Genomic DNA, 25,421 nt, shown 5'->3' with positions numbered 1-25,421 from the left:
CACACAGGTTAGTAAATGATAGTAAAAGTGTTCAGGTTCCTCATTGCTCCACATTTCTATTCTGTTTCAAGTGCAACGTTTATATTTCATCAACCTCCTCAGGGTGTTCACTGTTAAAAGACCATCACATGGTTTGTGTTTCCGTGTGTGTGTGAGCCAGGTAAGTCTAAGCATACCAATTATTGTTTTGAAGCCCTTTCATTGAGATATTGACGGCTCTCTATGATATCTACTCTAGTTATTTTTAGTTTTTCTATTGGTATTTTGCTTTCCACTTTGTTTCTTTGTCTTTGTTGTCCTGATGCTGTGAGCCTTTAATGTCTCCAGCCGTAACCTCGCTGACAATCTGACTGCCGTTTGTTTGCAATCAGTCTCAGTGAGTAAGAGTCTCACTACAGTGAACAGAAAACAAGCCTTGCATTGTGTTTTTGTGAGAAAAGAGTGATTTTCATGTTTAATACCTTGTTTGGTGCTAATTCGGAGGTTTCACAAATAATAATTTGTGTTTTTGTGAAGAGTCATCTGAATTGTGTACACTCATATGAAACGGTAGATTGTACTCCAGAATAGTTTTCTGTAAAAAGTCTTTTAATTAAATATGGTGCGGTTTCTCCCTCAACGTACATTAATTTGCCTTGTTAAAATGTTGCAACCCGCAGTGTTTCATTAAAGGTGACATATCATGAAAATCTGACTTTTTCCATGTTTAAGTGCTATAATTGGGTCCCCTGTGCATCTACCAACCCAGAAAACGTGAAAAAGGATAACCCATTAACTTTATTTTGGTAAGCCTTTCTCTGCAAGCATGTGAAAAAACAAGCCACTCAGATTGTGCTTCCCCCATGACGTAGAATGGGGTTCTTATTATAATATTACCACCTCTTAATCTGTTTCCACCATTCTGTTTTTGCAAGCGACAACGGTGTCCCGGTTCTAACACCATGGCAAAAGTTCGAGCAAAGCATGCTTAACTGTTCTGTCATTGGCTGTACAGATGAGCACAGAATACTATTTAGAGTCCCAGCCTCAGAGGAGACAAAAAAGCGGTGGATTTATTAATTTACTTACAGTATGTTACACTCCTGCTACACAGGTCTAATATAAACATGCGATTTCTTTTCCAGCTGTTTACCTTCACAGACATAACCGACTGTTTTTGTTACTCCTGGGTGTTTTAAACAAACTTGTGTGTATTTGACAGTTTAAGCGCAGTAATACATGAAAGAGAACTTAGTTTAGTACTCACATGCTGTGTGACAGACACTTTTTGTGCACGTGCTTCAGATGTGTGTGCTTAGAAAACCCTGTATCAGAAGTTTAAACTAATATGATTTAAAATGCATGTTTTCGGCACGATAAACGTGATAATCAAAACCAAACAGATGTTTTTTTAGCAGAGAGACTGAGGTATGAGTTGTAAAGGCACAGTCTTATTCTGGAAAAAGGGGCAGGGGGCAGCAGTGCATTTGCATTTAAAGACACATGTTTCCACTCAAAATAGGCATTTTCAAAATTATATAATAAATGATCTGTGGGGTGTTTTAAGCTGAAACTTCACAGACACAATCTGGGGACACCTGCGGCTTATATTACATCTTATAATAGGCCTCTTTTAACCCTTAAATGCATGAATGTTTCGCCAGTCATTATTACATATTCGGGTCTTTAGCGACCCGGGCCTATATATTCAGCACGGATAGATCTCTAACTGCTGCATTAGCACAAAACTCTCTTGATATTTTAAGAACAATTACTGAAGAATAAAATAAAGCATATTTCGTTACCTTCTGTAACTAGGGTTCAATCTGAGCAGATGATTTTACCATCGCGGTCATAGTCTGACACAGTACATTCAGCATCTCAACCATGTTCTCAAAACTATCATTTTCAATGACTTCAAAATCAATATTTTGATCACTTTATTTACCACACCCACCATCAAATGACAGTAACATTTATATTTTATTGCATACAGTAATTGCTCTGCAGTAAATCCATTCACACCAGTTAAATATTTCCTGATGATATTCTTTTGTTTTATGCCTGAGGTAATTATGAGTGAAACGTCACATCATCATTGTCTATCAAACAGTGCCTCCTTGAGGAATAAAGATGCATTGCATGTATCAAGTCATATATGTAAATATTGTTGTGCAGTAAAAATATCCCTATTTATAGGGTTAAACATGTACAATTTTTACAAAAAAAAGAAAATCAGAAAAAATGTCATTCTTTTATATATATATTTTTTCTTGTTATATTGTTTATAATGAAGGATTGAGGAATACTACGAAAGTTGATGTCTAACTTTAAAAAATGAAAAAGGGAGAGGGTAATGAATGACCTCCCAGGTCACTAAAGAAGAACATTTAAGGGTTAAACATCGAATAGAATCCTCATTCTCACCGGCTGCCAGTAGAGTAGTGTAGTTCAGTCATGCAACTAGCGAAAATTAGACAGTGAACTATACACACACGTTAACGTGCTTTACCAGCTGAAACAACAGGAGAATCAGTTCTTGTAGGGCTGAAGAATCAGAAAAATTCTGAAGCCAGAAGACAAAAATACTGTGACATTGGTATGCCCTACACATTAAATGAAGGACAAAATCCTGAGTAATAATGCCCAAGTTGTTTCTTTTTTTGTTGGATAGGTAAGGGAGTTTATTTTAAGTTTAAGTTTATTTGCCACTTCCTTCTTGTTAATTGCACTCACGGATGATTACTGGTTTTGTTTGATTATGCTAATTGTTATGTTTAGGTGGCTGTTAAACTGAAATACAGGCTAATGACAGTGCGCTAGTAACCTCAGCCCTCTATAGTTGTGGTGTGTAATTACGTTTATGAACATTAGGACTGTTTGGCAAGCCTTCAGCGGTGTGCGTTTTATTCCTAGTCATGGCGGCCTAATGATATACTAAAATCACTGGCACAAATCAGCTTTAATAGTGGTAATAAACCTTTTTGAGTCAAATGCATCTGTCTAGTCATGACAACCTGTATAATGTGTTTTAAACTGGTGCGGATGATACATATGCAGTGAGTGTCTCCAGCCTTCACCCTCCTTGCTGTTATCTGAGAGTGTAAAGGTGCTGGTCACTTATCTGCTGTAGTGTCCAGGTTAGGGAGGGTATCAACATCTCTCCCTTGGCTGCTTTTATCTGCCAGGGTCTCCTGCTCTCTTACCTTGTGTTATCTGCTCTCTCTTTCTCTCTTTCTCTTTTTGACAGTATTTATTTTTATCATCCTGCATCATGTTTTAGATTATTTCTTATTATTCAGGTAAACAATTTATACACATTTACACATACACATAAAATTGTTTAATTTATTAAATTGTATCTGTTTGCATCAGAATATTTCAGTTAAAAGGCCTTTTTTCTCATGCACTTACACACACCAGACTTTGCGTTTTTATTCTTATCTTTATTCTGAGCAGTTTGTTCATATATCATGCACTTGATATATATGACATTTTATTCTTAAAAACATGGTGATTTTTCTTCTGGCTGTTGACAGTATTTTTGGATTTATGGAGTGATAAAAAGAGATATCCAAAGTCTCTCTGTAAAAACCTTTGGCTCTAATATGTCAACAGAATGAAACAAGACTTTTAAACCTGGCTTTATCAGAATTAAAATTTTTCTTTTACAAATGTTTGCAAATTAGTGCATATTTAATAAGACAATGCCTCATTTGCATGTTTAGACATAATATTCCAAAAAAATTGTAATATAGTACAATTGTTTTATAGTACTGTGATTAATAATATAAGGAATTATGGTGGTATGTGTTTGTTTGTTTGTTTGTTTATTTGCACCTGTGGCGTCTTATCTTAAGGTCATATGGTATTTTAAAGTGTCCTAACATTGTGTTTGAGTACCCCTACAACAGGTTTAAATGCATCTAAGGTCAGAAAACATTGTAATTTTCTCAGAATATACATTTATATATAGTCATTTCTCAATGATTTCGAAATGATTCGTACGATCAGTTCAGAGTGTGAGGTCTGTAAACCCCTCCCTTCTATAGGCCTACTTGGTTCTGATTGGTCAGCTGGCCAAGCCTGTTGTGATTGGCACAGAGAGGAGTACTCGAGCAAGTTAGCAAGCGCTGCCACCTGTGTTGCCAAGTCCACGGTTGTTTTTGATATCCCCGGGTTGAAGCAACCCAATGACATCATATTTAGCCCCTGGAATGCAAATTTACCTGGGGAACCCTGGCAAAAAAAAACTATTTTACTCACTGGAACATGATTTTTAATGAGGGACTCCGCTCAAAACACAATTGGGCTAGTTTAGGGCTAGTTATGAGTAGCAATTGGGCAGGTTTTGTTGTGAAAACTTGGCAACCCTGGCTACCATTGCCAAAGTATGCACCACAACAATAATATAGTGCTCCAGTACATTCTTAAAATAATGACATAAAAACATTTGAACACTTATCCAAGCGAATCGTTCCCACAGCTAAAGTTTAGCTGCTAAACTGTAAACACTTAACAAAACAATAACGGATACGTTAGCTGAGTGCTAACGTCACTAACTGATGAAACAACACAGTTTGTAAACCAAAATATGTCTAAGTTACATTCTTTATTATTAAACGAAGTAATTAGAACAACAACAGTCTATATTAATCGACACATTCTTAGGAAGTAGTCGGTTCACAGCAAATTATAAGAACTATTTCAGTAAGGCAGTAGTATTGTGGTTTATCTGTAAACCTGAGGCTGCACTAGATCTGCATAACATCTTAGCACAAACAACTTGCTATTTTAAGCAATCAATTGAGAATGAACACATAACGTATCAATCGTACTTACAGGGTGTGGTTCGGAGATGCTTGTTAATTCAAATAAAGAAGATTAGAAGCCAACGAAGATAAAAGGCAAGATTAGAGAAGCAGTCCTCTGTAAAATGACGAGCACAACAAAAGATTCGAATTGTATTGCTGTGGTATCGTGGAAAGAAATGAATCTGAACCACTGATTTATCACATCATGATCTTTCAGCAATGAAAACGAAACAAACTTGTAAACACACTAACTAGCAGAAGTGTTTGTGGGCAGGCGGGGATTATGTGAATGTGTTACTTAGTGACGTATATCAGTAACAGGCAGAAGATTCGAAAATATAACAGTTCGTTAAGACTGTAGTCTGCACACTAATACAATTGGTGGGCATCTTTGGATAGGAAGAGTATCAATGTGATGCTAACATGTGTAGAACTGTTTGAAAAATCCAGGTGATGAATAATGGATAGAGGTAACATATTTCTGGTGTGGAACCACTGTTCATGAGAAAGAGTTAAAATAATCAAGCTAAATATGCACATATAATGTTAGATGTATTAATTATATTCCTAGCACACCCACTGGAGTTGTTTTTTTTATTAAAGCAACTTGAATTCTTGCTCTAACATCAAGTTGAGCCAAAGAGTAACCATTTCAAGTCAGTTCAACATGATGCAAAATCTGATGCAATTCAAATCAAAATGAATTGTTTAAAGAATATATTTTTAAAGCGTGAAACTTTTCACTGTTGTCCATGCAAACCTTCCACATCACCAGCTTCATGTCTCATGTTGCACTCCACAATTTCTCTTTCTTCTCACTTGATGCAAAAATGTGAAGCCGAATCAATTTTTCATGTCCATTTTATGTAGAACAGATCTATATTTACTGGTTGACAAACAATTCTCACTGACATGCACTGAACCAAACATATAATCCTGTAACTGACACAATCAGGCACTTCATTAGGAAAATGTACTGGGCAGGCAAAGGAGGCAATGATGTGAAAGCAGGCATTGACGTGTTACTGTGGAGGCGTTATTGTGTTGATGCATTCATCCGTGTTAAGTCACAGTTCAGAACAAGTCCTTTCTGCAGCTTGGTTTCAATAAACAAATTTTTAAACAGCATGTTTTTTACTGTACAATAAACATTAGACACTAGATATTAAGATATTAATATTCCACCATAATTCTCTTAACTTTATTGCCTTTTTTGCCACTAGCGTGCGGCTAATGGAGTAGACTCACCTTTTCGTGTCCTTACAGCTACATTTATTTGATAAAAATATGGTTTTTCGAAAACAGTATTGAACTTTAAAAATTATTTATTTGGTGTGTGTGTATGTATGTGTGAATGAATTCTATAAAGTATGATATACAATTCTTTAATGCATCAGTTTAATGCATCCTTATATATATGGGTCATTCTATAATTATGGGTACATCTTGTGTTCGTGAAGTATATTTTTAATATATTTTTACCAACACCAATATAAAGCCCCAATGCTTAATTTTTTAGTAAAACAATTATATTTTTTCCAGTCACACTACTATATGTTGAAAAAGCCATAACTTTTATTCAAAAATGGTGTTCATATCACATACAACCCTGGTATTCAGCTGTCCAATTTTGTAAAGTTGCTTATTCTACTCTGCATTTAAGCATGAAAATTACCTCACATATAAATTAATTTCATAGTTTTGCCTTCAGTTAGATTAGTTTATTAAGACATTTGGGTGAGTGCTTCAAAAATAATAAGTGTTTATTGTGATATAACTTGTTTTATTTGTGTCCAAAAAAAAAACATTGTCAACTAAGTTACCCACTAGAAAAAACCCCCTCAAAAAGGAATGGTTTGTCCTATTCTCTCATAATTTGCACAGTATGATGATATTTCCTCTAGAAGCACATGGAAACACTAGAAGTTATGTTCTCTCTTTCCCCTAATATTGGTTAAACTAGCAAACCTGTGTCAAGAGTGGATTAATTGACTGTCAGCAGTGTTACACAAGTATTATTGCTGCAAATTTCAACAAGACAATTTAACTAAAACTTATGTTTTGTTTATGAAAATATATTTCTAAACATACCATATGCTCAGTAGTTCTATGCTTCCATGTTGAGTATAGGCTCAAAACACTAAAAATGTCAACTAAGTTACCTGTCAACTGTGTTACCCAGTAAAGGTAACATGGTGGACAGTAGCAAACATAGATGGTATTTTATGCACATATTCCTAAAGATGACCTTTATTTATATAGCACTTTATACAATATAGATTGTATAAAAAAAAAAAAAAAAAATTAAACTGTATTTTCCTTCAACTTCAGTTGCCTGTTGTCCAGATTCTCTTTCTTGTGTTTATAGTATAAATATTTTTTGGGAAACATATCAAGATGTTTGGTAGTAGTAACAAGACTGTACTGTGGTTAGTTTGTGGTTGTGAATGTGCTGGAAAGATCAGCTGAAATGCTAAACTACCCACCGCATTGAACAAATGAGCCGGCCTGACAAGATCAGAACTTTTTCCCTGAAACCATTTGTTACAAACTTGGTTTTGACAAGTTGGCCAACCTACTGGGAAAAGCCTCAGTGCTCTTTATGGCCAGTCCACCATGTGTGTCAGGGAGACCATTTTCAACAACACATTCATTTATTGTTCTTTTCTCAGGCCTGGTTGTCCCTCAGGACATGGCAGGATGCTATAAATCTCACTCTGCACATTCAGCTTCTTACCAAGAGTAAAATATAGTTTTTGAAATGCTGAACATTGATTGAATTCAGGAAGAATATTGTTTATTTTGTGATAATAACAGTCTTTGATTGATTGTTACTTTGGGAATTGTCTCAATCACTCCCAGGATGTACTGAGAGCACAGCTTGTGCTTGTTGAATACGTCTCTTTTTCTGTTTCGCCGTTCAGATGTACTGTAAAATGAACCATAAAATGAAATTATCCTTCAGATCTAAGTATTATTTAGGTGGACATTACACTTCATCACTTTTTTACTTTACCAAGCAGTCCTTTGGGTCTATGGTCTTAACCTAATCATTCCATTAAAGGTGAAGTCCGCGCCCAGAACAACAATTTATCGATCGTTTCACTAGATAAGACCCTTCTTCCTCGGCTGGGATCATTTACAACTTCATATGAGATTATTTGAAGCTGCATTTAAACTGCATTTTGAAAGTTCAAAATCGGGGCACCATATCAGTCCATTATATGGAGAAAAATCCTGAAATGTTTTCCTCAAAAACATAATTTCTTTACGACTGAAGAAAGAAAGACATGAACATCTTGGATGACAAGGGGGTGAGTACATTATGTGTAAATTGTTGTTCTTGAAGTGGACTTCTTTAAGTTTAGAAAAAAAAAATTAACAGAACAAATATAGCAGTGGAATTAATATTTAAACCAAAATAAATACAGGAACAGAACATTCCATTAGATTTCAAGACAAAATGTTCTTGATTTGTTTTTAAATATCCTCTGACCACAGTGTATTTCCAGCTAATTATAATTAACCCTGATGTCCTACCCAGGGGCCGTAATGACTCGCTGACGCAGTGTTGCAAGAATCCCATTACAAAAGACCCAGAGAGAAGGAGAAAAAGAACAAACAAGGTGAATGTGGCCAATTTCTAAAGCCATGCAATATGAATGCAGCTAGTTGGGTGGGCTACAGTGGCTTTTCATTTGATTGAAGAGTCTCAAGTTCACAGATTGAGTCTGAATGACATTTTCCTCTCAGAAATGCCTTTTTATTCCTCTCTTTTGCTTCGTCTCAGTTGGGAGCTCTGTAAATTTAGCAGTGGTTAATTAACTTTACTTTAGGATTATAGGACCCACAAAAAACCTAAAAACATCCAGCAGCGGGATATATTTTCCACTCCCTCCTGTCTATCTCATCCCTCCTTCCTGCATTCGGAAGTGTCTCTAGTGATCCCTCTGGCAGAGTAATCCCCCCCAACGCTCTGCCAGTAAATACACTAAATTGGGTCCTCCAACTAGTTTGAAGAAACAAACTGTCATTCCTGGCATTCACTTACATTTTGTGACCCTGGACCACAGAACAAGTCATAAGGGTCAATTTTTTGAGATTGAGATGTATACATTATCTGAAATAATGTTTAAATAAAAAAGCTGAGTAAATAAGCTTTCCACTGATAAATGGTTTCTTAGGATGGGAAAATATTTGATACAACTATTTGAAAATATGTCATCTGAGGGTACGAAAAGAAATCGCCTTTAAAGTTGTCCAAATTAAGTTAGCAATGCATATTACAAATCAAAAATTAAGTTTTAATATATGTATGGTAGGAAATTTACAAAATATTTTCATGGAGCATGATCTTTAATATCCTAATGATTTTTGGCATAAAAGAAAAATCTATACTTTTGACCCCTACAGTGTATTGCTGGCTATAGCTACAAATATACCTGTGGTACTTATGACTGGTTTTGTGGTAAAGGGTCACATATAATTTTTTTCAATATCATGGCCTCTAAGTCACTATACAATAAAGTTGGTATAAAATATTAACATTGTTTCAGGTTTTATCAGTTCAAGCTGTGTTAATGTATGATATGAATCGAGTTGGTTTTTAAACGGATTGTAGTTATCATTGAAAAAAAAAATACTTGTATTGTCGTGGATGTGAAATGGTTTGTGTTGTATTTAACTGCACTACCGTCCTTCATATTCATGTATCTTCACAAAATCAATAACCTTTTTTGTTATTAAAATAAAAACAGAGAAGCTGCTATATAAAGCTATATAAAATAATGTGCCTGGAACTACTTGATCTTTGAGAACATACAAATACTTTTTTTATTTTTATTTATTTATTTATTTTTTTTAAAGTGACAAACCAAGGCTACAATTATTTTAATTAAAAAAAAAATTGTGAAAATATTGTGAAATATTGTTTTTTAAATATTGTTCATTTTAACTCCAGTTTTCAGTGTCACATGATCCTTCAGAAATCATTTTAACATGGTGATTTGCTGCTAAAAACATTTCTTATTATCAATACTGAATCTGGGGACTTTTTTCAGGATTCTTTGAAGACTAGAAAATTTAAATAATAGATTTTACATTTAAATAATAGACCAAATAGATTTTTTTTCAGTGGTTTACTTTTACTTTGAAAATGGTCATGCGTTCCTAAGTACATAATTTATTTTAAAAATCTTTTGCATTCATTAGAATTGTTTAGTGACAGAAGGTGGTGCGTAAAGTATGTGCCCTCAGAGTTAGTTGAGTGTGATCATGGCAATTATGAGCTGCGCACACACACACACACACACACTCACTCACACACTGATGCTGGAAGGGAAGGTCAGTATGAAGGGCAGAACCCTGATTTACACTCTCACTGTCTTAATCATTAATGAATAATTAATGCAAATGGAACATCAGCATTTTCTACAACTCAATCGACTGATTGAATTAAAAATTATAGCTCATACAACCTTGTACTCATTTGTAATGTTAATAGTAAGAACTGATTGTAAAAACCGATGTGTTATAATTAGAGCTATCAATTTAGCATATAATAGTTGGTGTGGATAATTAAAAAAATGCAATAAAATGAATTCATTAAAAAGTAATGTTATTAGTTATGTCTGTATTACAGAATTGTAATCAGAATGGAGGGGCTTGACTTGTATTTTTGAAACAACATTTTTAAATCGAACGAGGCACTGAACACAGTGTTCAGTTGGAATTGCTTATGCTCGGTGATTATACGGCAAATTATATTTTGACTTCCAAAGCATGTGTGTTTTTCTTTTGCTCTCATCTGCTACAATAAGGTTACTTTTGGTGGATTTTTCTTAGTGGCAATCTTCTATAAGTAGTATATATTTCTTATAGGCTTTTCTATTTATACAATTATCCTTTGATGTTGGAATTACTGATGCAATCACAGCTACAAGTATACACAAAGTATGATTTCACACACAGAGAAACGCTTAATTAAGCTTGTTTTTCATATAGTTCAAAGAGAGACTATAGGCTGCAGTACCTCTAAAGGAACACTAGAGAAATGCAAATGAAGTTATTCTAAGGCTGTTTACTAAAGAACCTGTCATTGAGTTTGTTTTAAAGATACTGTTTGTTGCGGCAGGCTTTTGTCAGCGTTTCCCTCTGATACCCAGCGTCAGATCTGGATGTTGGGTTATTTTTGATTCCCAGAGCAGAGGTAAGACGACAGGCCTTTTAAAGTCTTCCCATGCCAAAATAGCTTTGATTTTATCTCCACTGACAAATTTCATTTGCCTGTCAGATATCTTTTTTCCCCATCAGCAGCCGCGTGAAATCGGTTCCTCAATCTGTGCCTGATGCTCAGTGGTTTCCAGACGCAGTTGGAGAGAGATTATGTCCCTTCTGATCCCCTCCAAGTCAGCTCATTATTCACATTTGGCTCTTTCGGTCTTAAAACCGCATTACCCGTGATGTCTCCCGTCGAGACTAAATGAAGCTGACCTGCATGGAAGCGTGGGTAATGTATGCTCGGAGAAGTGTGGATGTGGGCAACCTATTGTTTTGGGGCAGATGGGCTCCTCCTCCTCTCCACCTGCCATTTCCTGTGCCATGTCTCTTCCTCTTGTTGTTTGCGATCTCTTTTGTCATTCCCTCTTAAATCCTTAATCCTGCTCCATATTTCTCTCTCCCTTGACATTCACGCCCTTCCCTCCCTGCCGCCTTCCCCATCCATCTGCTGCCAGGTTCACTGATATGAGAACCAGTTCAGGATGTTTGCTCGTGGAGGATTGTGGAGTGCGATCGTGCTAGAAGTTGTTTGTAACACAGTAAACAATCCTTCCAGCCAGTGGACACATGCCAGCAGGATGCACGTTGATGCATCTGACAAAATACTTGGTGTGTGTATGTAAATTCCTTAAACAAAGACCTCTGTAAAGCCACCTTTTAATTATTATTGTATGATAAATTCATACAATTGTTTATCACTTTTGCACAGAACAGAAGGGAGGGATGCTCTGTGGCACGCTTTGTGTGCCAATTTGCAACTAATTCACTTTTTGTCCAATGATTGTGATGTGGTTTAATGTTTTCCTGGCTGATATAACAGTGGTTTTGGACTTTATTCTGACATGCATGGATTAAGCTTTGCACCAATTTTGGTTACAGATGCCATTGTAGAAATATCCAGAGGATAAAATATTTATTATTCATTTATTCAGCAAGCAAACATGTCCAATAACAGGGGGTTAGTCTTGCTCAGAACCTCCTACTTAGACAGGAAGAGACTGTGTGATCTATTTGATGTCAGATGAAAAGCAACAGACCACAGATGACATTTTTGAATCTTTCCTAGAATCCTATATTTACTTTTTAGCTCTGTAACTTAAAGGGAACCCTGTGTATTACGACATGTATGGCTTAATATAACGCAATTGAAAGATTTACGTTCTTGAAAAAAATCCATATTGTTTTATGCATATTGTGGGGGCGTCAAATGGTGACACTCTGTGAGCTATTGGCGCTACCTGTTGCTATTTTTACTGCAACACAACTTAGAAAATAAAATACTGATACAATGCCACATTGTGCAGCTTTTAGTTGTAATTTTCAGTTAAAGGGCAAAAAGAGAAGCGATGTAAGTCTTCACTGCTTTCCTAGCGATAAGAAGAGGAGAAAAGACTGGGAAGATGCATGTTGACAAATAAAACTTCCTAAAGACCTGCGTCTTTGTTCTCTCCACTTTAGCCCTGATGCCTTTGAGGCTTTTAGTCGACCACAGCTACTGAAAGAGCTTACAAACGGCAGAGACTAGAAACGCTAGATGCCATCCCGGCAGGATGTAAACATGCCGACGCTTGTCATGATGCTGCAGACACTGAAGGAGTTTCTCAGTGTGGATTTCACTCGATATCTGGGACCATTTAGACTCCTTGTGGTACAGCATTTGGTTTAAGCCTACGCTATATCCATCGCCACCTGTAAGATTTCAGTAGCTGTGGTCATCATGTCAATATTTTATTTTCCGAGTTGTGTTGTGGTTAAAATAGCAAAAGGTAGCAGCAGTAGCTCACCAAGTGAAGCCATTTCACATCATCAAAATAATAGCGCCCCCCATAGTCCAAATATGTATAAAACGACGTAAATCTTTCATTAATTTTCTGCTGCATATTTCAGTAAAAAAAAAACATATTTTACATTATATTAAGTCTTAATATCTAGGGTTCCCTTTCAATTTTTTAATTAAAAAAATAATAATTTCTTTGCTACAATAATGTCACATTAGTTAATGCATTAACTAACATTAACTAACAATGAGCTATATTTGCTACATTATTTATTAATCTTTGTTAATGTTAGTTAACAAAAATAGAATTGTTTGTTGTAAGTTTGTCTTATTTTGGTAAAATAATAAACATTTTGCAGATTCTGCAAGGTGTATGTAAACTTTTGACCTCAACTACAATTATAATAATGTATTAATAATTGTTGAAATTAACTGAAACTGATAAATGCTTTAGAAATATTTTTGATTGTTAATTCATGTTACTAAACAAAGCTGACTAATATTGACAAATAGAACATTATTGTAAAGTGTTACAATTGCTTTTTGTTTGTTTTAATCTTGATTTTCAATTTTTTTGTTGCTGTTTATATAAACTTCAACTTGACAATTTATTGTGTTTTTGTTTTCAGTGTTGAGATAAGCAGCAATAATAGAGCGAATACATGAAAATTAATTATGTAGCAATTTCTGTGAACGCACAAAAGGTCAAAACAGACATAACTTGTTTCATGAGTTGCTTGTGAATATTTAATTTATTCACTCAAACAAAACTCCATGGCAATGCCAATCCAATTAATTCAAAACAATAGTATCTAATAATAGATTAGTTCTGGCACGAAAGCACTCATTTTATCAATCCAGTACCATTATCTTCCAGAGCAGTTTTTTGTGTGCATTATGACATTAGAGGGTCAGGATATGGTCTGTGGGCATGCTGTTGGAGTATGAAACTAATTGGTGGTTACTGAGATAAAATAAAATAGATTTGCACTGACCACTAGTGTTGTCAAAAGCGCTGTGCTTTTTATCCCTCCAAAATAACCTGTGTACTTGTTTAACTTGTGTGAAAAAAAAAAAAAAAAAAAAAACAAAATACCTCTCTTACCAGTGCTACATGTGAATGTCATACATATGCAGGTCAATCTGTCTCATGCATTATTATCTGTTTTTCTCCTTCAGCTTACATACCTTCCTCCTCCATGGGGTGAGTGTGTGTCCAGAGCCCTGGATTCAGGCCTTTTTCAAGTGTACAGTGTGTCTGCCTGTCGAATTGAGTGTGAGACGCGCTACATCGTAGAGAACTGCAACTGCAGGATGGTCTACATGCCTGGTACGTCCCAACCTAGCCGTGCTTGAAACTTTCCTTTTACTTCATAGTCAGCCTCTCTTACTTCTGCATTACATTTCAATTTCAGTTTTCAGTTTCGGAAATAAAAAAGTGATTTTACACAAAATGTAAAAATACACAAAGTGTAAAAAATGTGCCTGTAATGGTGGTAATAATAATAATAATAATAATAATAATAAAATGGTTTATCCTGAAATGTCCTGTAATGTTACATTTTGTCCAAGAGCAACCTAAAAATGAAATGAAATGAAATGAAATAAAATGAAATAAATATTTTTAAGACATTAAAGAGCAGTGAGAATATTCTACTACAGTATGGCATTTAAAGCAGTGACTGGCTGCATATAGCCTACAGTGCTGCTTGAAAGTTTGTGAAATTAATTTTCTATATTTCTGCATAAATCAAAACAACACAAAATGTCATCAGATTTCAGATGTTCAGTGGGACATCAGTCTTTAAAGTTGACAAAGAGAATCCAATCAAACAAACAAGACAAAAATATATACTTTGTCATTTAGTTATTGAGAAAACGATCCAGTGTTAAATATTTGCAAGGTGCAAAAGTATGTGAATCTTTGCTTTCAGTATCTGTTGTGACCCCTTTTTGAAGCAATAACTGCAGGCAACGTTTTTTGTAACTGCTGATCAGTCCTGCACAACGGCTTGTAGGAATTTTAGCCCATTTTTAGTACAGAAACACTTGAACCCTGTGATGTTGGTGGGTTTCCTCCTAAGAACTGCTTGCTTCAGGTCCCTCCACAACTTTTTAATTGGATGAAGGTCCGGACTTTGACTCTGCCGTTCCAAAACATTACCTTTGTTTTTGTTTAACCATTTTTTGGTAAAATGACTTGTGCGCTTGGGGTCGTTGTCTTGCTGCATGACCCACTTTCTCTTTAGATTTTAGTTCATGGACAGATGTCCTGATGTTTTCCTTTAGAATTTGCTGGTATAATTCAGAATTTATTGTTCCATCAATGATGGCATGTCGTCCTGGCCCAGATGCATCAAAACAGGCCCAAACCCAGACACTACCACCACCATGTTTCACAGATGGGATAAGGTTCTTTTTATGCTGGAATGCAGTGTTTTTCTTTCTCCATAGAAACATAACACTTTTTATTTAAACCAAAAATAATATATTTTCGTCTCATTTCTCCAATAGCCTTCTGACTTGTCCACATGATATTTATTAAACTGCAGACAGGCAGCAGTGTTTCTTTGGAGAGTTGTGGCTTTCTTCTTGCAACCCTGCCATGCACACCATGGTTGTTTATTGTTCTCCTGATTATGGACTTAGGAACTTCAGCATTAATCAAAGTGAGAAAGCCACTTCTGGGGAGGGTAACTGGTCTAGAATGTCCTTCATTTGTACACAATCTGTCTAACTGTGGATTTGTGAATTCCAAACTCTTTAGAGATGGTTTTGTAACCTTTTCCAGCCTGATGAGCAACAACAACTCTTTTTCTTTTTCTTTTTCCGGCCTGTCAGTAACACAGATAACACATGACAGTGTGTATGTGTAGCTATGTTATCATCATTCACGGCCATTTTTTTTTTTTTTTTTGTATTTAATTAATTTAATTTTATGTACCTTTTTATTTAACCATACTATTACAGACAAGACCGGGGGGATAGAGAAAACGGGGAAAAAAAATAAAATAAAATAAAATAAAAATTGGGGAGAAAGTCAACAGAAGAGGGGGAAAGAGAGAGAGAGAGAGAGAGAGAGAAGAAGAAAAAATAAAAGAAAAAAAAAAAAAAAAAAAAAAAAAAAAAAAAGAAGGAGGATAGAGAAAGAGAGAAAGATCAAAAAAAAGATAATCTGCTTCCATACCTGCTGACAAAAGGAGAAAACACAACAGCAGAGTAACTGCAGCAACAACCAACATCTATATAAATCACAGTAAATACTACATGTTAAATGTTATTGTGCAGCACACATAACTAATATTACAAAACATGTTTTGAAGCAACAGCAGATCAAGACAGTGTGTGTCTGTGAGCACCTGTTTTTACACCAATGTGAATGCTTGTGTGTACACCTGTGTGCACACCTGTGTGTGTGAGCGCGTTTGTGTTCATAAGGTTCTTCCATGTAAATGTTTAATAGTGTGTGTGGGGAACCACAGCCCCGCCCCGCAAGGTATGAAGCAGACATGGAGGAGACCCGGGCCCAAACATCCGGATGCCCCCCCGAGCACGAGAGTCCCAGGAGAACCACCGCAGGGACAACCGCGGCCCCCACCCAGAAAAGGGCAGAGGAGGGCCCGGAGGGGGATCATCCGGCAGCCACAATGCAGACGTCCCAGGGGGGCGTGGCGGCAAGCCCGCAGGTTCCGCCGGCAGCCGGCCACACCAGAGCAGACCGGCCCTGGGCCCGGCGATCCAAGGGCCCCCACCCCCTAGCCGGGGCCCAGCAAAGCCAGGGGGCCAGGCCCCGCCAAGCAACCGCCGAGATCGGGCCAGCGCTCACCCGAGCATCCCGCCCGGAGCGAGAAACCACCAACGCACCGGCGGCCGGGGGCATCCTCCACCGGCAGGGCGTGGTGGGGGGCCTGAGATGATGAGTGAGGCGGAGTCTAAGGCCTGACCTGACACATGGACATAGACAAACAGGCACACATATATACAAGCACACGTTCCCACCCTCATGCACGCAAACAAATATTCACGCACTCGCCCCACATGTAGACATACAAAAATGGACACAGTACCCACAATCACACTCCCCATTTGTACTCTATACTCCTGGATCCAGGCACCACTACCCCCAGAGGGGCAATCAGCGCCAGACCCCGGAGCTGAACCCTCTTCACTCTGGCGTGGAGACAGGAAGACCACCCCGGTACCCCGCAGCAGCAGAGAAGACCACCAGCCCAGACCCCGACCGGATGGCCAGCTCGTCCTCACAGCCCCCAGCCCCGGACAAAGAACAGAGAACAGGGGTGTGAAAAAAAAAAAAAAAAAAAAAAAAAAAAAAAAAGAAGACCCCATGCCTCACCTCACCCGCTCAAATGTAGTGTTGGTGTGTGTTGTTCTAAAGTGCTTTAAAACAGGGGAGGGGCAAGACACTAACCACCCTCCGCCAGCTCGTGTCAAATCGGCACCTCCCCAAGAGCCCTCAATGTCTATGTGTAACTTAAAATTGAGAAGTGGGCACCAGCACCAGAGAGAAGGCTGAATGAACAGACCGCCCCCTGGATGCCATTCAGTGTGCCCACCCCCAAGGCCCTATATGTATGTGTCATGTGACAGTAAGTAATGAGAGTGTCTAAGTTGTGATGTATGATTGAGATGCAGGTGGCCACAAGGAGACAGAGGAGTACCACCTCCCCTGCATCCCAGCAACACACCCGCACCCCAAAACCCTACCTGTATGTTGGTGTGATGGAGCGGGAGAAGGGAAGCATTAGGGATGGGGAGGAAATCATTGGAGGGGGCAAAGTACCCCCCCTGGAGCCAGCTCCCCGCTGACCCCCATAGGCACCCCCGTTGCCCCAAATCTGCCCAGGGCAGGGGGTCCAGGCCCATCCAGACCGGGGCCCAGGCCCATCCAGACCGGGGCCCAGGCCCATCCAGACCGGGGCGGCCCACCGGACCCCACAGCAGAGGAAAAACTACCCCCACCCCATCATTCAGTCAACTCCCAGACTACAGAAGACAATAGACACCCAGGTTAAGTCCGTCCTCCGCCTATATTGCCCCCCTGCAGAGTGGATACTGACAGATGGTAACAACGTCCCTACCAGCTAAAGAGGCCACCGGATCCACCGACGCGTCAAAGGCCCCCGCACCAGGGCCGAGCCCAAGCGCATGCACCAACCCACGCTCCCGGCGGCACACCAACCAGGACAACTCTTTTTCTGATGTCCTCAGAGATCTCCTTTGTTTGTGACATGATTCACTTTCACAAACATGATCAGATTTTAATAGATCCCTGTTCTTTAAATAAAACAGGGCATAAACTGACACCTAATTGTCATCCTATAGACTGAAAACACTTCTGAACAGACTCTAATTTCACCTTCAAATTAACTGGTAATCTGAGAGATTCACATACTTTTGCAACTCACAAATATTTCACGCTGGATCATTTTTCATAATAAATAAATGACAAAGTATATATTTTCATCTCATTTGTTTAACTGGGTTCTCTTTGTCAATTTTCAAAACTTGTGTGAAAATCTGATGAACTTTTTGGTGATGTTTATGCAGAAATACAGTAAATTCTAAAAGGTTCACAAACTTTCAAGCAGCACTGTTTGTGTGATATAAATAAATGACAGCTTTTATGATGTGCAAATAAATAATTTGCATGCAAATCAGAACAGAAGATGTCCCTTTATTAATGTATTCAGATGACAGACATAATGAAGACGTTACTAATAATATTTGACTGAATAGTTATGACAAATAGAATTTGTACTGTCTATCACAAAACCAGCAGGGACCAATGTTCCCATCTTCTCTGTCTTCATCTAAGGTTTTTAATTCTTGATGAACAGTCATTCATTGAGGTCATATTTCATATTCTGGCAGAAAGCAAGTCAGCATGAGGTTGTGTGCAGCGATAAGTTGATGCCTTATGGCATTTGTGGTTTGCATTTGGCAGCTGAGCAAACCTGACTGAACTTGTTTAGAAGAGGTCAGAATATAGAAATGAAATCAGTTTTCTTTGGGTCAAAGGTTATGTGGAACAAGCCCACAAACTGACAGCAAGGGCTTGTAAGCATGAACCGTGACTGAACTTGACATATTGTATAATTTGAGAAGTGTGGAAGAGCTCTTTCAGAAATATCCCATTTTAATTTCATTTCACTGATAAAAGAGTCATTTTGGCCCATTGATAAATAGTCATCTTTAACTGTTGCTAAATGGTCTTTTTAAAGACGCAATATATTTCCATGATTTCATAATATGATTTCATGAACTTTTCATTGTGACTTAGTGCCCTTTATGTCCCATTCTTAATGCCAATTTATGCTCTCCCATAATAGCTGATCTTTAAAGTTAGTGCTGAAGTCATTTCCATTTTCAACTGGTCTCTTTTAATAGCACTATATTCACCTATCTGATAAAACTTCACTTCTTTTTTTTCATAAAGGTCCCTATTAATTCTAACCCATAGGTTCCAACCTCTTGCTTCTTCAATTGGCGCTCAAGACAGGACAATTATCTCACAGATGATTAGTCCCTCATTCACACAGTCACCCTGCTCTAATACTGTAATTATAGATTCATTAACTGATTGTGAATGGCCTGTGATGTACATTTAGGATACATCAGATACACTTCGGCCAAGAGCAAGTGCAGACGTGCACAAAACTCTCTTCCATACGCACACACACACAAACACTCCCAGTTGTTTATTTCCTTGTCGTGCTGCTGAGTTTGGCTGGGTGAAGGCTGGGTCTGTTTTTCTCCTACTCAGAACACGTTTTCTGTGTTTCATTATTAATTTAAGAAGGCTGAATAAAGAAGAACTTTTCTTTGGCACTTACATTTTTTTCTGTTGCTTTGTTTTTCTCTCATTTCTAGGTGATTCTCCGTACTGCACTCCTGAACAGTATAAGGACTGTGCTGAACCTGCCCTGGGTGAGCGTTTTCTTTCACGCACACACACTCACACTGGTTTTCATGTTTTATAAGGACTCTCCATAGACGTAATGGTTTTCATACTGTACAAACTGCATTTTCTATCCCCTTCCCCTAAACCTACCCCTCACACAAAACCTTATGCATTTTTAGATTTTCTATTTTAAAACTATTCTGTATCATTTATAAGCTGTCATTTCTCATTGGGACTGAAAAAATGTCACCACAAGGTTAAAAATTACTGGTATTAGTTTCTTTGGAATACCAGATACACACACACACACACACACACACACACACACACACACACACTAGTCACACTAGTTTTTGAAAATACTCCATGATTATGACAATACTCCACACCATCCTAGGTGTATATGACTTTCTTCTTTCAGAAAAATACAATCTGAGTTATATTACATAACAAATGTCCTGGCTTTTCCCAGCTTTATAATGGCAGTGAATGGCTGTCGAGATTTTGAAGTCCAATAAAGTGCATCCATCCATTATAAAAGGTGCTCCAAACGGCTTCAGGAGATTAATAAAGGCTTTCCGAAGCATAGCGATGCATTTGTGTAAAAAAAATCCATATTTAAAACTTTATGAACTTTAAGTTTTGTTTGCAAAAAAGAAAAACCTTCTCTTATATTGCAATCATTGCAACATTTTTCATTACAAATCCTCATTTTTAATGACCATTGTTGTGTTTAGTTTTGCTTCCGTGTTTGTCACTGCATTTGCCAATGTCATCCGCTACAACGCCACTCTCTTGTGAATTTGTCTTACACAAATGCATCGGTTCACTTCAGAAAGCCTTTATTAACCCCCAGGGCCGTATGGAGTATACTTATGATGGATGGATGCATTTTATTGGATTTCAAAATCTCAACAGCCATTCACTGCCATTATACAGCTTGGAAGAACCAGGGCATTTTTTAACGTAACTCTGATCGTAGTCATCTGAAAGAAGAAAGTCATATTGACTTAGGATAGCTTGAGGGTGAGTAAATCATGGGGTAATTTTCATTTTTGGGTGAACTATCCCTTTAACTAATACATATACACATTTCAAACTGGGTCAGAACAATTTAGAATAGCATTTTACCACATTTAATTCAAGACATAATGGCATTTTGTATTCCATTTTGTATTCCATTTTGTAAAATTATCCTGGCACTTCCAAGCTTTATCATGGCAATGGGCAGGTGTTTCTCTTCAGCAGTTGAAAACAAGTCCAATAAAATGCATCCATCCATAATAAAAAGTGCCTCACATGGGGGGTGAATAAAGGCCTCCTATAGCGAATCGATGCATTTTGATATCTAAAACGTGATAATCACTTTAATGTAGCTTGCGCTAACAGTCGTACACGAAAGCAGCTCTGGGCGGATGACATAAGACGTTGCGCATACAACAGTGAGTCTCATGAAAACCAACATTTGTTTACAGGAGCAAAGGAAGCAAAACATTGGTTTAAATCGAAATCCTCAGACATTTCTCTTTACAAATCCTCGTTTTGAACTTCTAATTCATGATCAGTGCTTTGTTGACCTCTTCCACGGCATGTCCGCGTTTGTCACGTCTGAGTGGTGCATGCACAATGTCGACGTATTATGTCATCCGTCCTTTTTTCTTACACAAATGCATCGATTCGCTACAGGAGGCCTTATTCACCCCCCAGAGCCATGTGAGGCACTTTTTATTATAGATGGATGCACTTTATTGGACTTTTTTTGGACTGATTAAGAGAAACACCCACCCATTGCCATGATAGAGCTTGGAAGTGCCAGGATAATTTTTTAATATAATTCTCACTGCATTCGTCTGAAATAAGGAAGTCATATACACCTAGGATTTACACTAAGTGCACATAGCAATGGATTCTATTTACACTAAGTGAAAATAGGAGTATTTTCTTTGCAATAATAGTAGTTACATGCTGTTTATACTACTTAACTAGTGACAAATACCTGCACCTCAGCATAGTACGTTATAAAAAAAAGTATGCAATAATAACTTAATAAATTTAACTGTAAATGATCATTTTTATTAAAATTATTAAATGAATGCCGCTTTAGGACAATAAAGCCCTTTCTACACCTACCCCTAACCAGTAAACACCCTTGAGGCACTTTATTTTACACTTTTCTATTATTTCCTTCATTTTATTGAAAGTAAATGACTTTCTGATATGATAGGTGAATGAGTTTGGATTTGAATTCCGGTTGGTTGCGTCTAAAGAAAGTATGTGCTATGTGCTTTACTACCTACGCCACTGGAGCTCCTACATAATGGGCTTCTTTTGCAATGTTGTGTAACCCTACCACATGTTGGTAGGTGGAGTTTGTGTATATAGCCTTTGCCAACAAGGCAGGCTATTTGCAGTTAGTAAATAAATGTCAGATGACTTCCCTGTTGGAGCCTCTACTAATAAACTCTAATAAATACTAATAAATAATGGAGACTGCATTCAAAAACTGCATAGTCTTTTTTTTGAAAAAGTACTTTTGAATAAGTAAACCTCTATGTTTGACCTGGCACGACCCAACAAAACAAGATTCTGTTGTAATCAACAAAAATCTACACATGCAGATTTTGTTGTGTGGCTCACTTTCACAGTTTGAGTCTGGATGTATTCGTCATTTTCTCATCAGTGAGACTGGCTGAACGAATGAAGTGTGCTTTGAATGCTGATGTATTACTGGGCTCATTTTCATTCATCTAACAAATTCCCGTAGCACAAAATACATATGCACAAGTTTCTGTTCAGTGGACCTTCATGACTATTACTGCACTGACCCACCACGAAATCCAATTACATGGGCAAAACTCACAAAAACAGCAACCGCCGTTCCTCTTTCATTCTCTGCTCTACATTTTCCTCCTCTGTAGCTGTGTTTTGTTCTTAAGTAGCATACTTGAAGATGATAAAAGGGCAAACTGAGGAACAAAAAGTAAAATAAATGTAATAGAACAAATCAGTTTGTTTGTATGTGTGCTTGTGTCTCTCTTGTACAGCAGTTGGAAGCAGTAGGCATTAGACATCAGAACCTATTACATGTAATGTTCACAAGCTTCACTAAATTAGACTATATTAACTCTGCGTGGAGAAACTTTGAAAGTATGCCTCAGTTCTCTTACAAAATAATTGCATTTTTCTTTGCGGATCTCGATTCCTCTTGACACTGAGACTTCTTTATTGAACTTCGAATTCCCCCGTGAACTCGCTCAAATTAAGTCATTATTTTGGAAATGTATTCAGGGAAAACAAAGACTTGAACTGTTTTGTGCACCATCCCTACCGACAGAATGCAGTCTGGCCCTCATTAACTCCCTCTCTACGTACCATCTGACAGTATATACCAGCGGTCTATCCCACACATAATAAGCAAGTTGGCTCCATGTTCACTAATTATCTTCCACTAATGAGGAAATTCAAATTAGAGCGCAGCTAGGACTGTACGTTTCCGAACGTCTCAGGTACTCAGCACACAATCCGTTTCCAAAGACTTCCTCAGGTTATTAATATGTCTAATTTCACACATTTTTACCATTTAATTAGAATTCTGTGTGCACAATCATGCAAGATAAAGCCAAGAGAGTATGAAAAGGGACTAAACCACTTCAATATCACTGCAAAAGTTTCACTGGGAAGTCTCCGACCTCGGTTGACAAGTAAAGGCACAATGGCACAGCGCAAGAGGCTGAACAGCTTGTCCAAAACTTTCACTGCTGGCTTCAAAATGCTTGACAGCTGGTTCTTATCTTTGGCAAAGTGCAGAGGAAATTATCACTGACTCCAACTTTCTGTTCACAGCACCCTGAGGAAAGAAGAAATATGTATTTTTGGTTTCACCAGAACAATATGCAGATGAACCCATTTAAAAATGAAGGGGAGGCAGTTAGAGGTATGAAAGGGAAATTGCTGGAGTAAAAGAAAATCAGGAAAGAAACAAAGAAAGAAAGATAAATACAAACAGAATGAGTGAGATTGGCACTCAGGCCGAACAAAGGCAGAACAAAGAATATTACAAACAGAATGTTAATCAAGAGATATTCAGAATGGAATAATAGTGTGCTGTAAGCAGTATATACTGTATACTGCCAACTAAAACAGTATTCAATGAAGAAAGAGTATAAAATGTTACATAAAAGACAGTAGTCCGCCTAAAAACATAAGTATTGTTATTGCAAGAAGCTAATATTAAAGTCAAAGCCAGGGCCAAAACCTGGTAGTTAGCACAAATAACAAATACCCACTGTGTAAATGACATAATGACTTGGTAATTCTGTAAAATACTAAATCAGCTATTCCATTTAAAATTGTAATTTGACAATTTAGTTGAACAATTGAATAACTGATGACAAACAAAGAAGAATCGCAGTAAAAGAGATTCATCTAAATTTATTTTGTAACACTTTACAGTAAGGTTTGTTAGTTAACATTAGTTAACTGCATTAGTTAAAATGAACTAAGAATGAACAATACTTCCACAGCATTTTTTAATCCTAGGTAATGTTAATTTCAGCATTTACTAATGCATTATTAAGATCACAAGTTGTATTTGTAAATGTTACTTAATGTGCTGTGAAGTAACATGAACAATGAACAACTATATTTTTATTAACTAACATTGACAAAGTTGAATAAACTGTAATAAATGTATTGTTCATTGTTCATTCGTGTTAGTTAATAAGTGTCACCTTATTGTAAAGTGTTACCATTTATTCTATAGGTGCATCTCAATAAATTAGAATGTTGTGGAAAAGTTTATTTATTTCAGTAATTCTGAAAAACAAATTGTGAAACTCGTGTATTAAATAAATTCAGTGCACACGGACTGAAGTAGTTTAAGTCTTTGGTTCTTATAATTGTGACGATTTTGTCTCACATTTAACAAAAACCCACCAATTCACTATCTCAAAAAATTAGAATACTTCATAAGGCCAATAAAAAAAATTAAAAATTAAAAAAAAACATTTTTAGTGAATTGTTGGCCTTCTGGAAAGTATGTTCATTTACTGTATATGTACTCAATACTTGGTAGGGGCTCGTTTTGCTTTAATTACTGCCTCAGTTCAGCGTAGCATGGATGTGATCAGTCTGTGGCACTGCTGAGGTGGTATGGAGGCCCAGGATTCTTTGATAGTGGCCTTCAGCTCATCTGCATTTTTTGGTCTCTTGTTTCTCATTTTCCTCTTGACAATACCCCATAGCTTCTGTACGGGGTTCAGGGCTGATGAGTTTGCTGGCCAGTCAAGCACACCAACGCCATGGTCATTTAACCAACTTTTGGTGCCTTTGGCAGTCTGGTCAGCAGAAGGAAGCATGAAGTGTTTTAAAATTTCTTGGTAAACGGGTGCAGTGACTTTCTTTTTCAAAAAACACAGTGGACCAACACCAGCAGATGACATTGCACCCCAAATCATCACAGACTGTGGATACTTAACACTGGACTTTAAGCAACTTGGACTATGAGCTTCTCCACCCTTCCTCCAGACTCTAGGACCTTGGTTTCCAAATGAAATACAAAACTTGCTCTCATCTGAAAAGAGGACTTTGGACCACTGGGCAACAGTCCATTTCTTCTTCTCCTTAGCCCAGGTAAGACGCCTCTAACGTT

At 37.4% G+C, this 25,421-nt stretch overlaps 1 protein-coding gene across 4 annotated transcripts in view; it reads left to right on the top strand.

Moving 5' to 3' along the window:
• asic2 (acid-sensing (proton-gated) ion channel 2) overlaps positions 1–25,421 on the top strand; it is a 446,952-nt gene that overhangs the window by 403,975 nt on the left and 17,556 nt on the right. For all 4 annotated transcript variants that reach the window (XM_051104559.1, XM_051104553.1, XM_051104549.1 and 1 more), the window contains 2 exons: positions 14,029–14,179; positions 19,741–19,797. In XM_051104559.1, the coding sequence (XP_050960516.1) occupies positions 14,029–14,179; positions 19,741–19,797 (208 nt within the window). The remainder of the gene's footprint in view (positions 1–14,028; positions 14,180–19,740; positions 19,798–25,421) is intronic.

This window comes from Labeo rohita, chromosome 3 (assembly GCF_022985175.1).
Source record: "Labeo rohita strain BAU-BD-2019 chromosome 3, IGBB_LRoh.1.0, whole genome shotgun sequence".
Lineage (NCBI taxonomy): Eukaryota > Metazoa > Chordata > Actinopteri > Cypriniformes > Cyprinidae > Labeo > Labeo rohita.
This window is presented reverse-complemented; position numbering and strand designations above follow the sequence as displayed.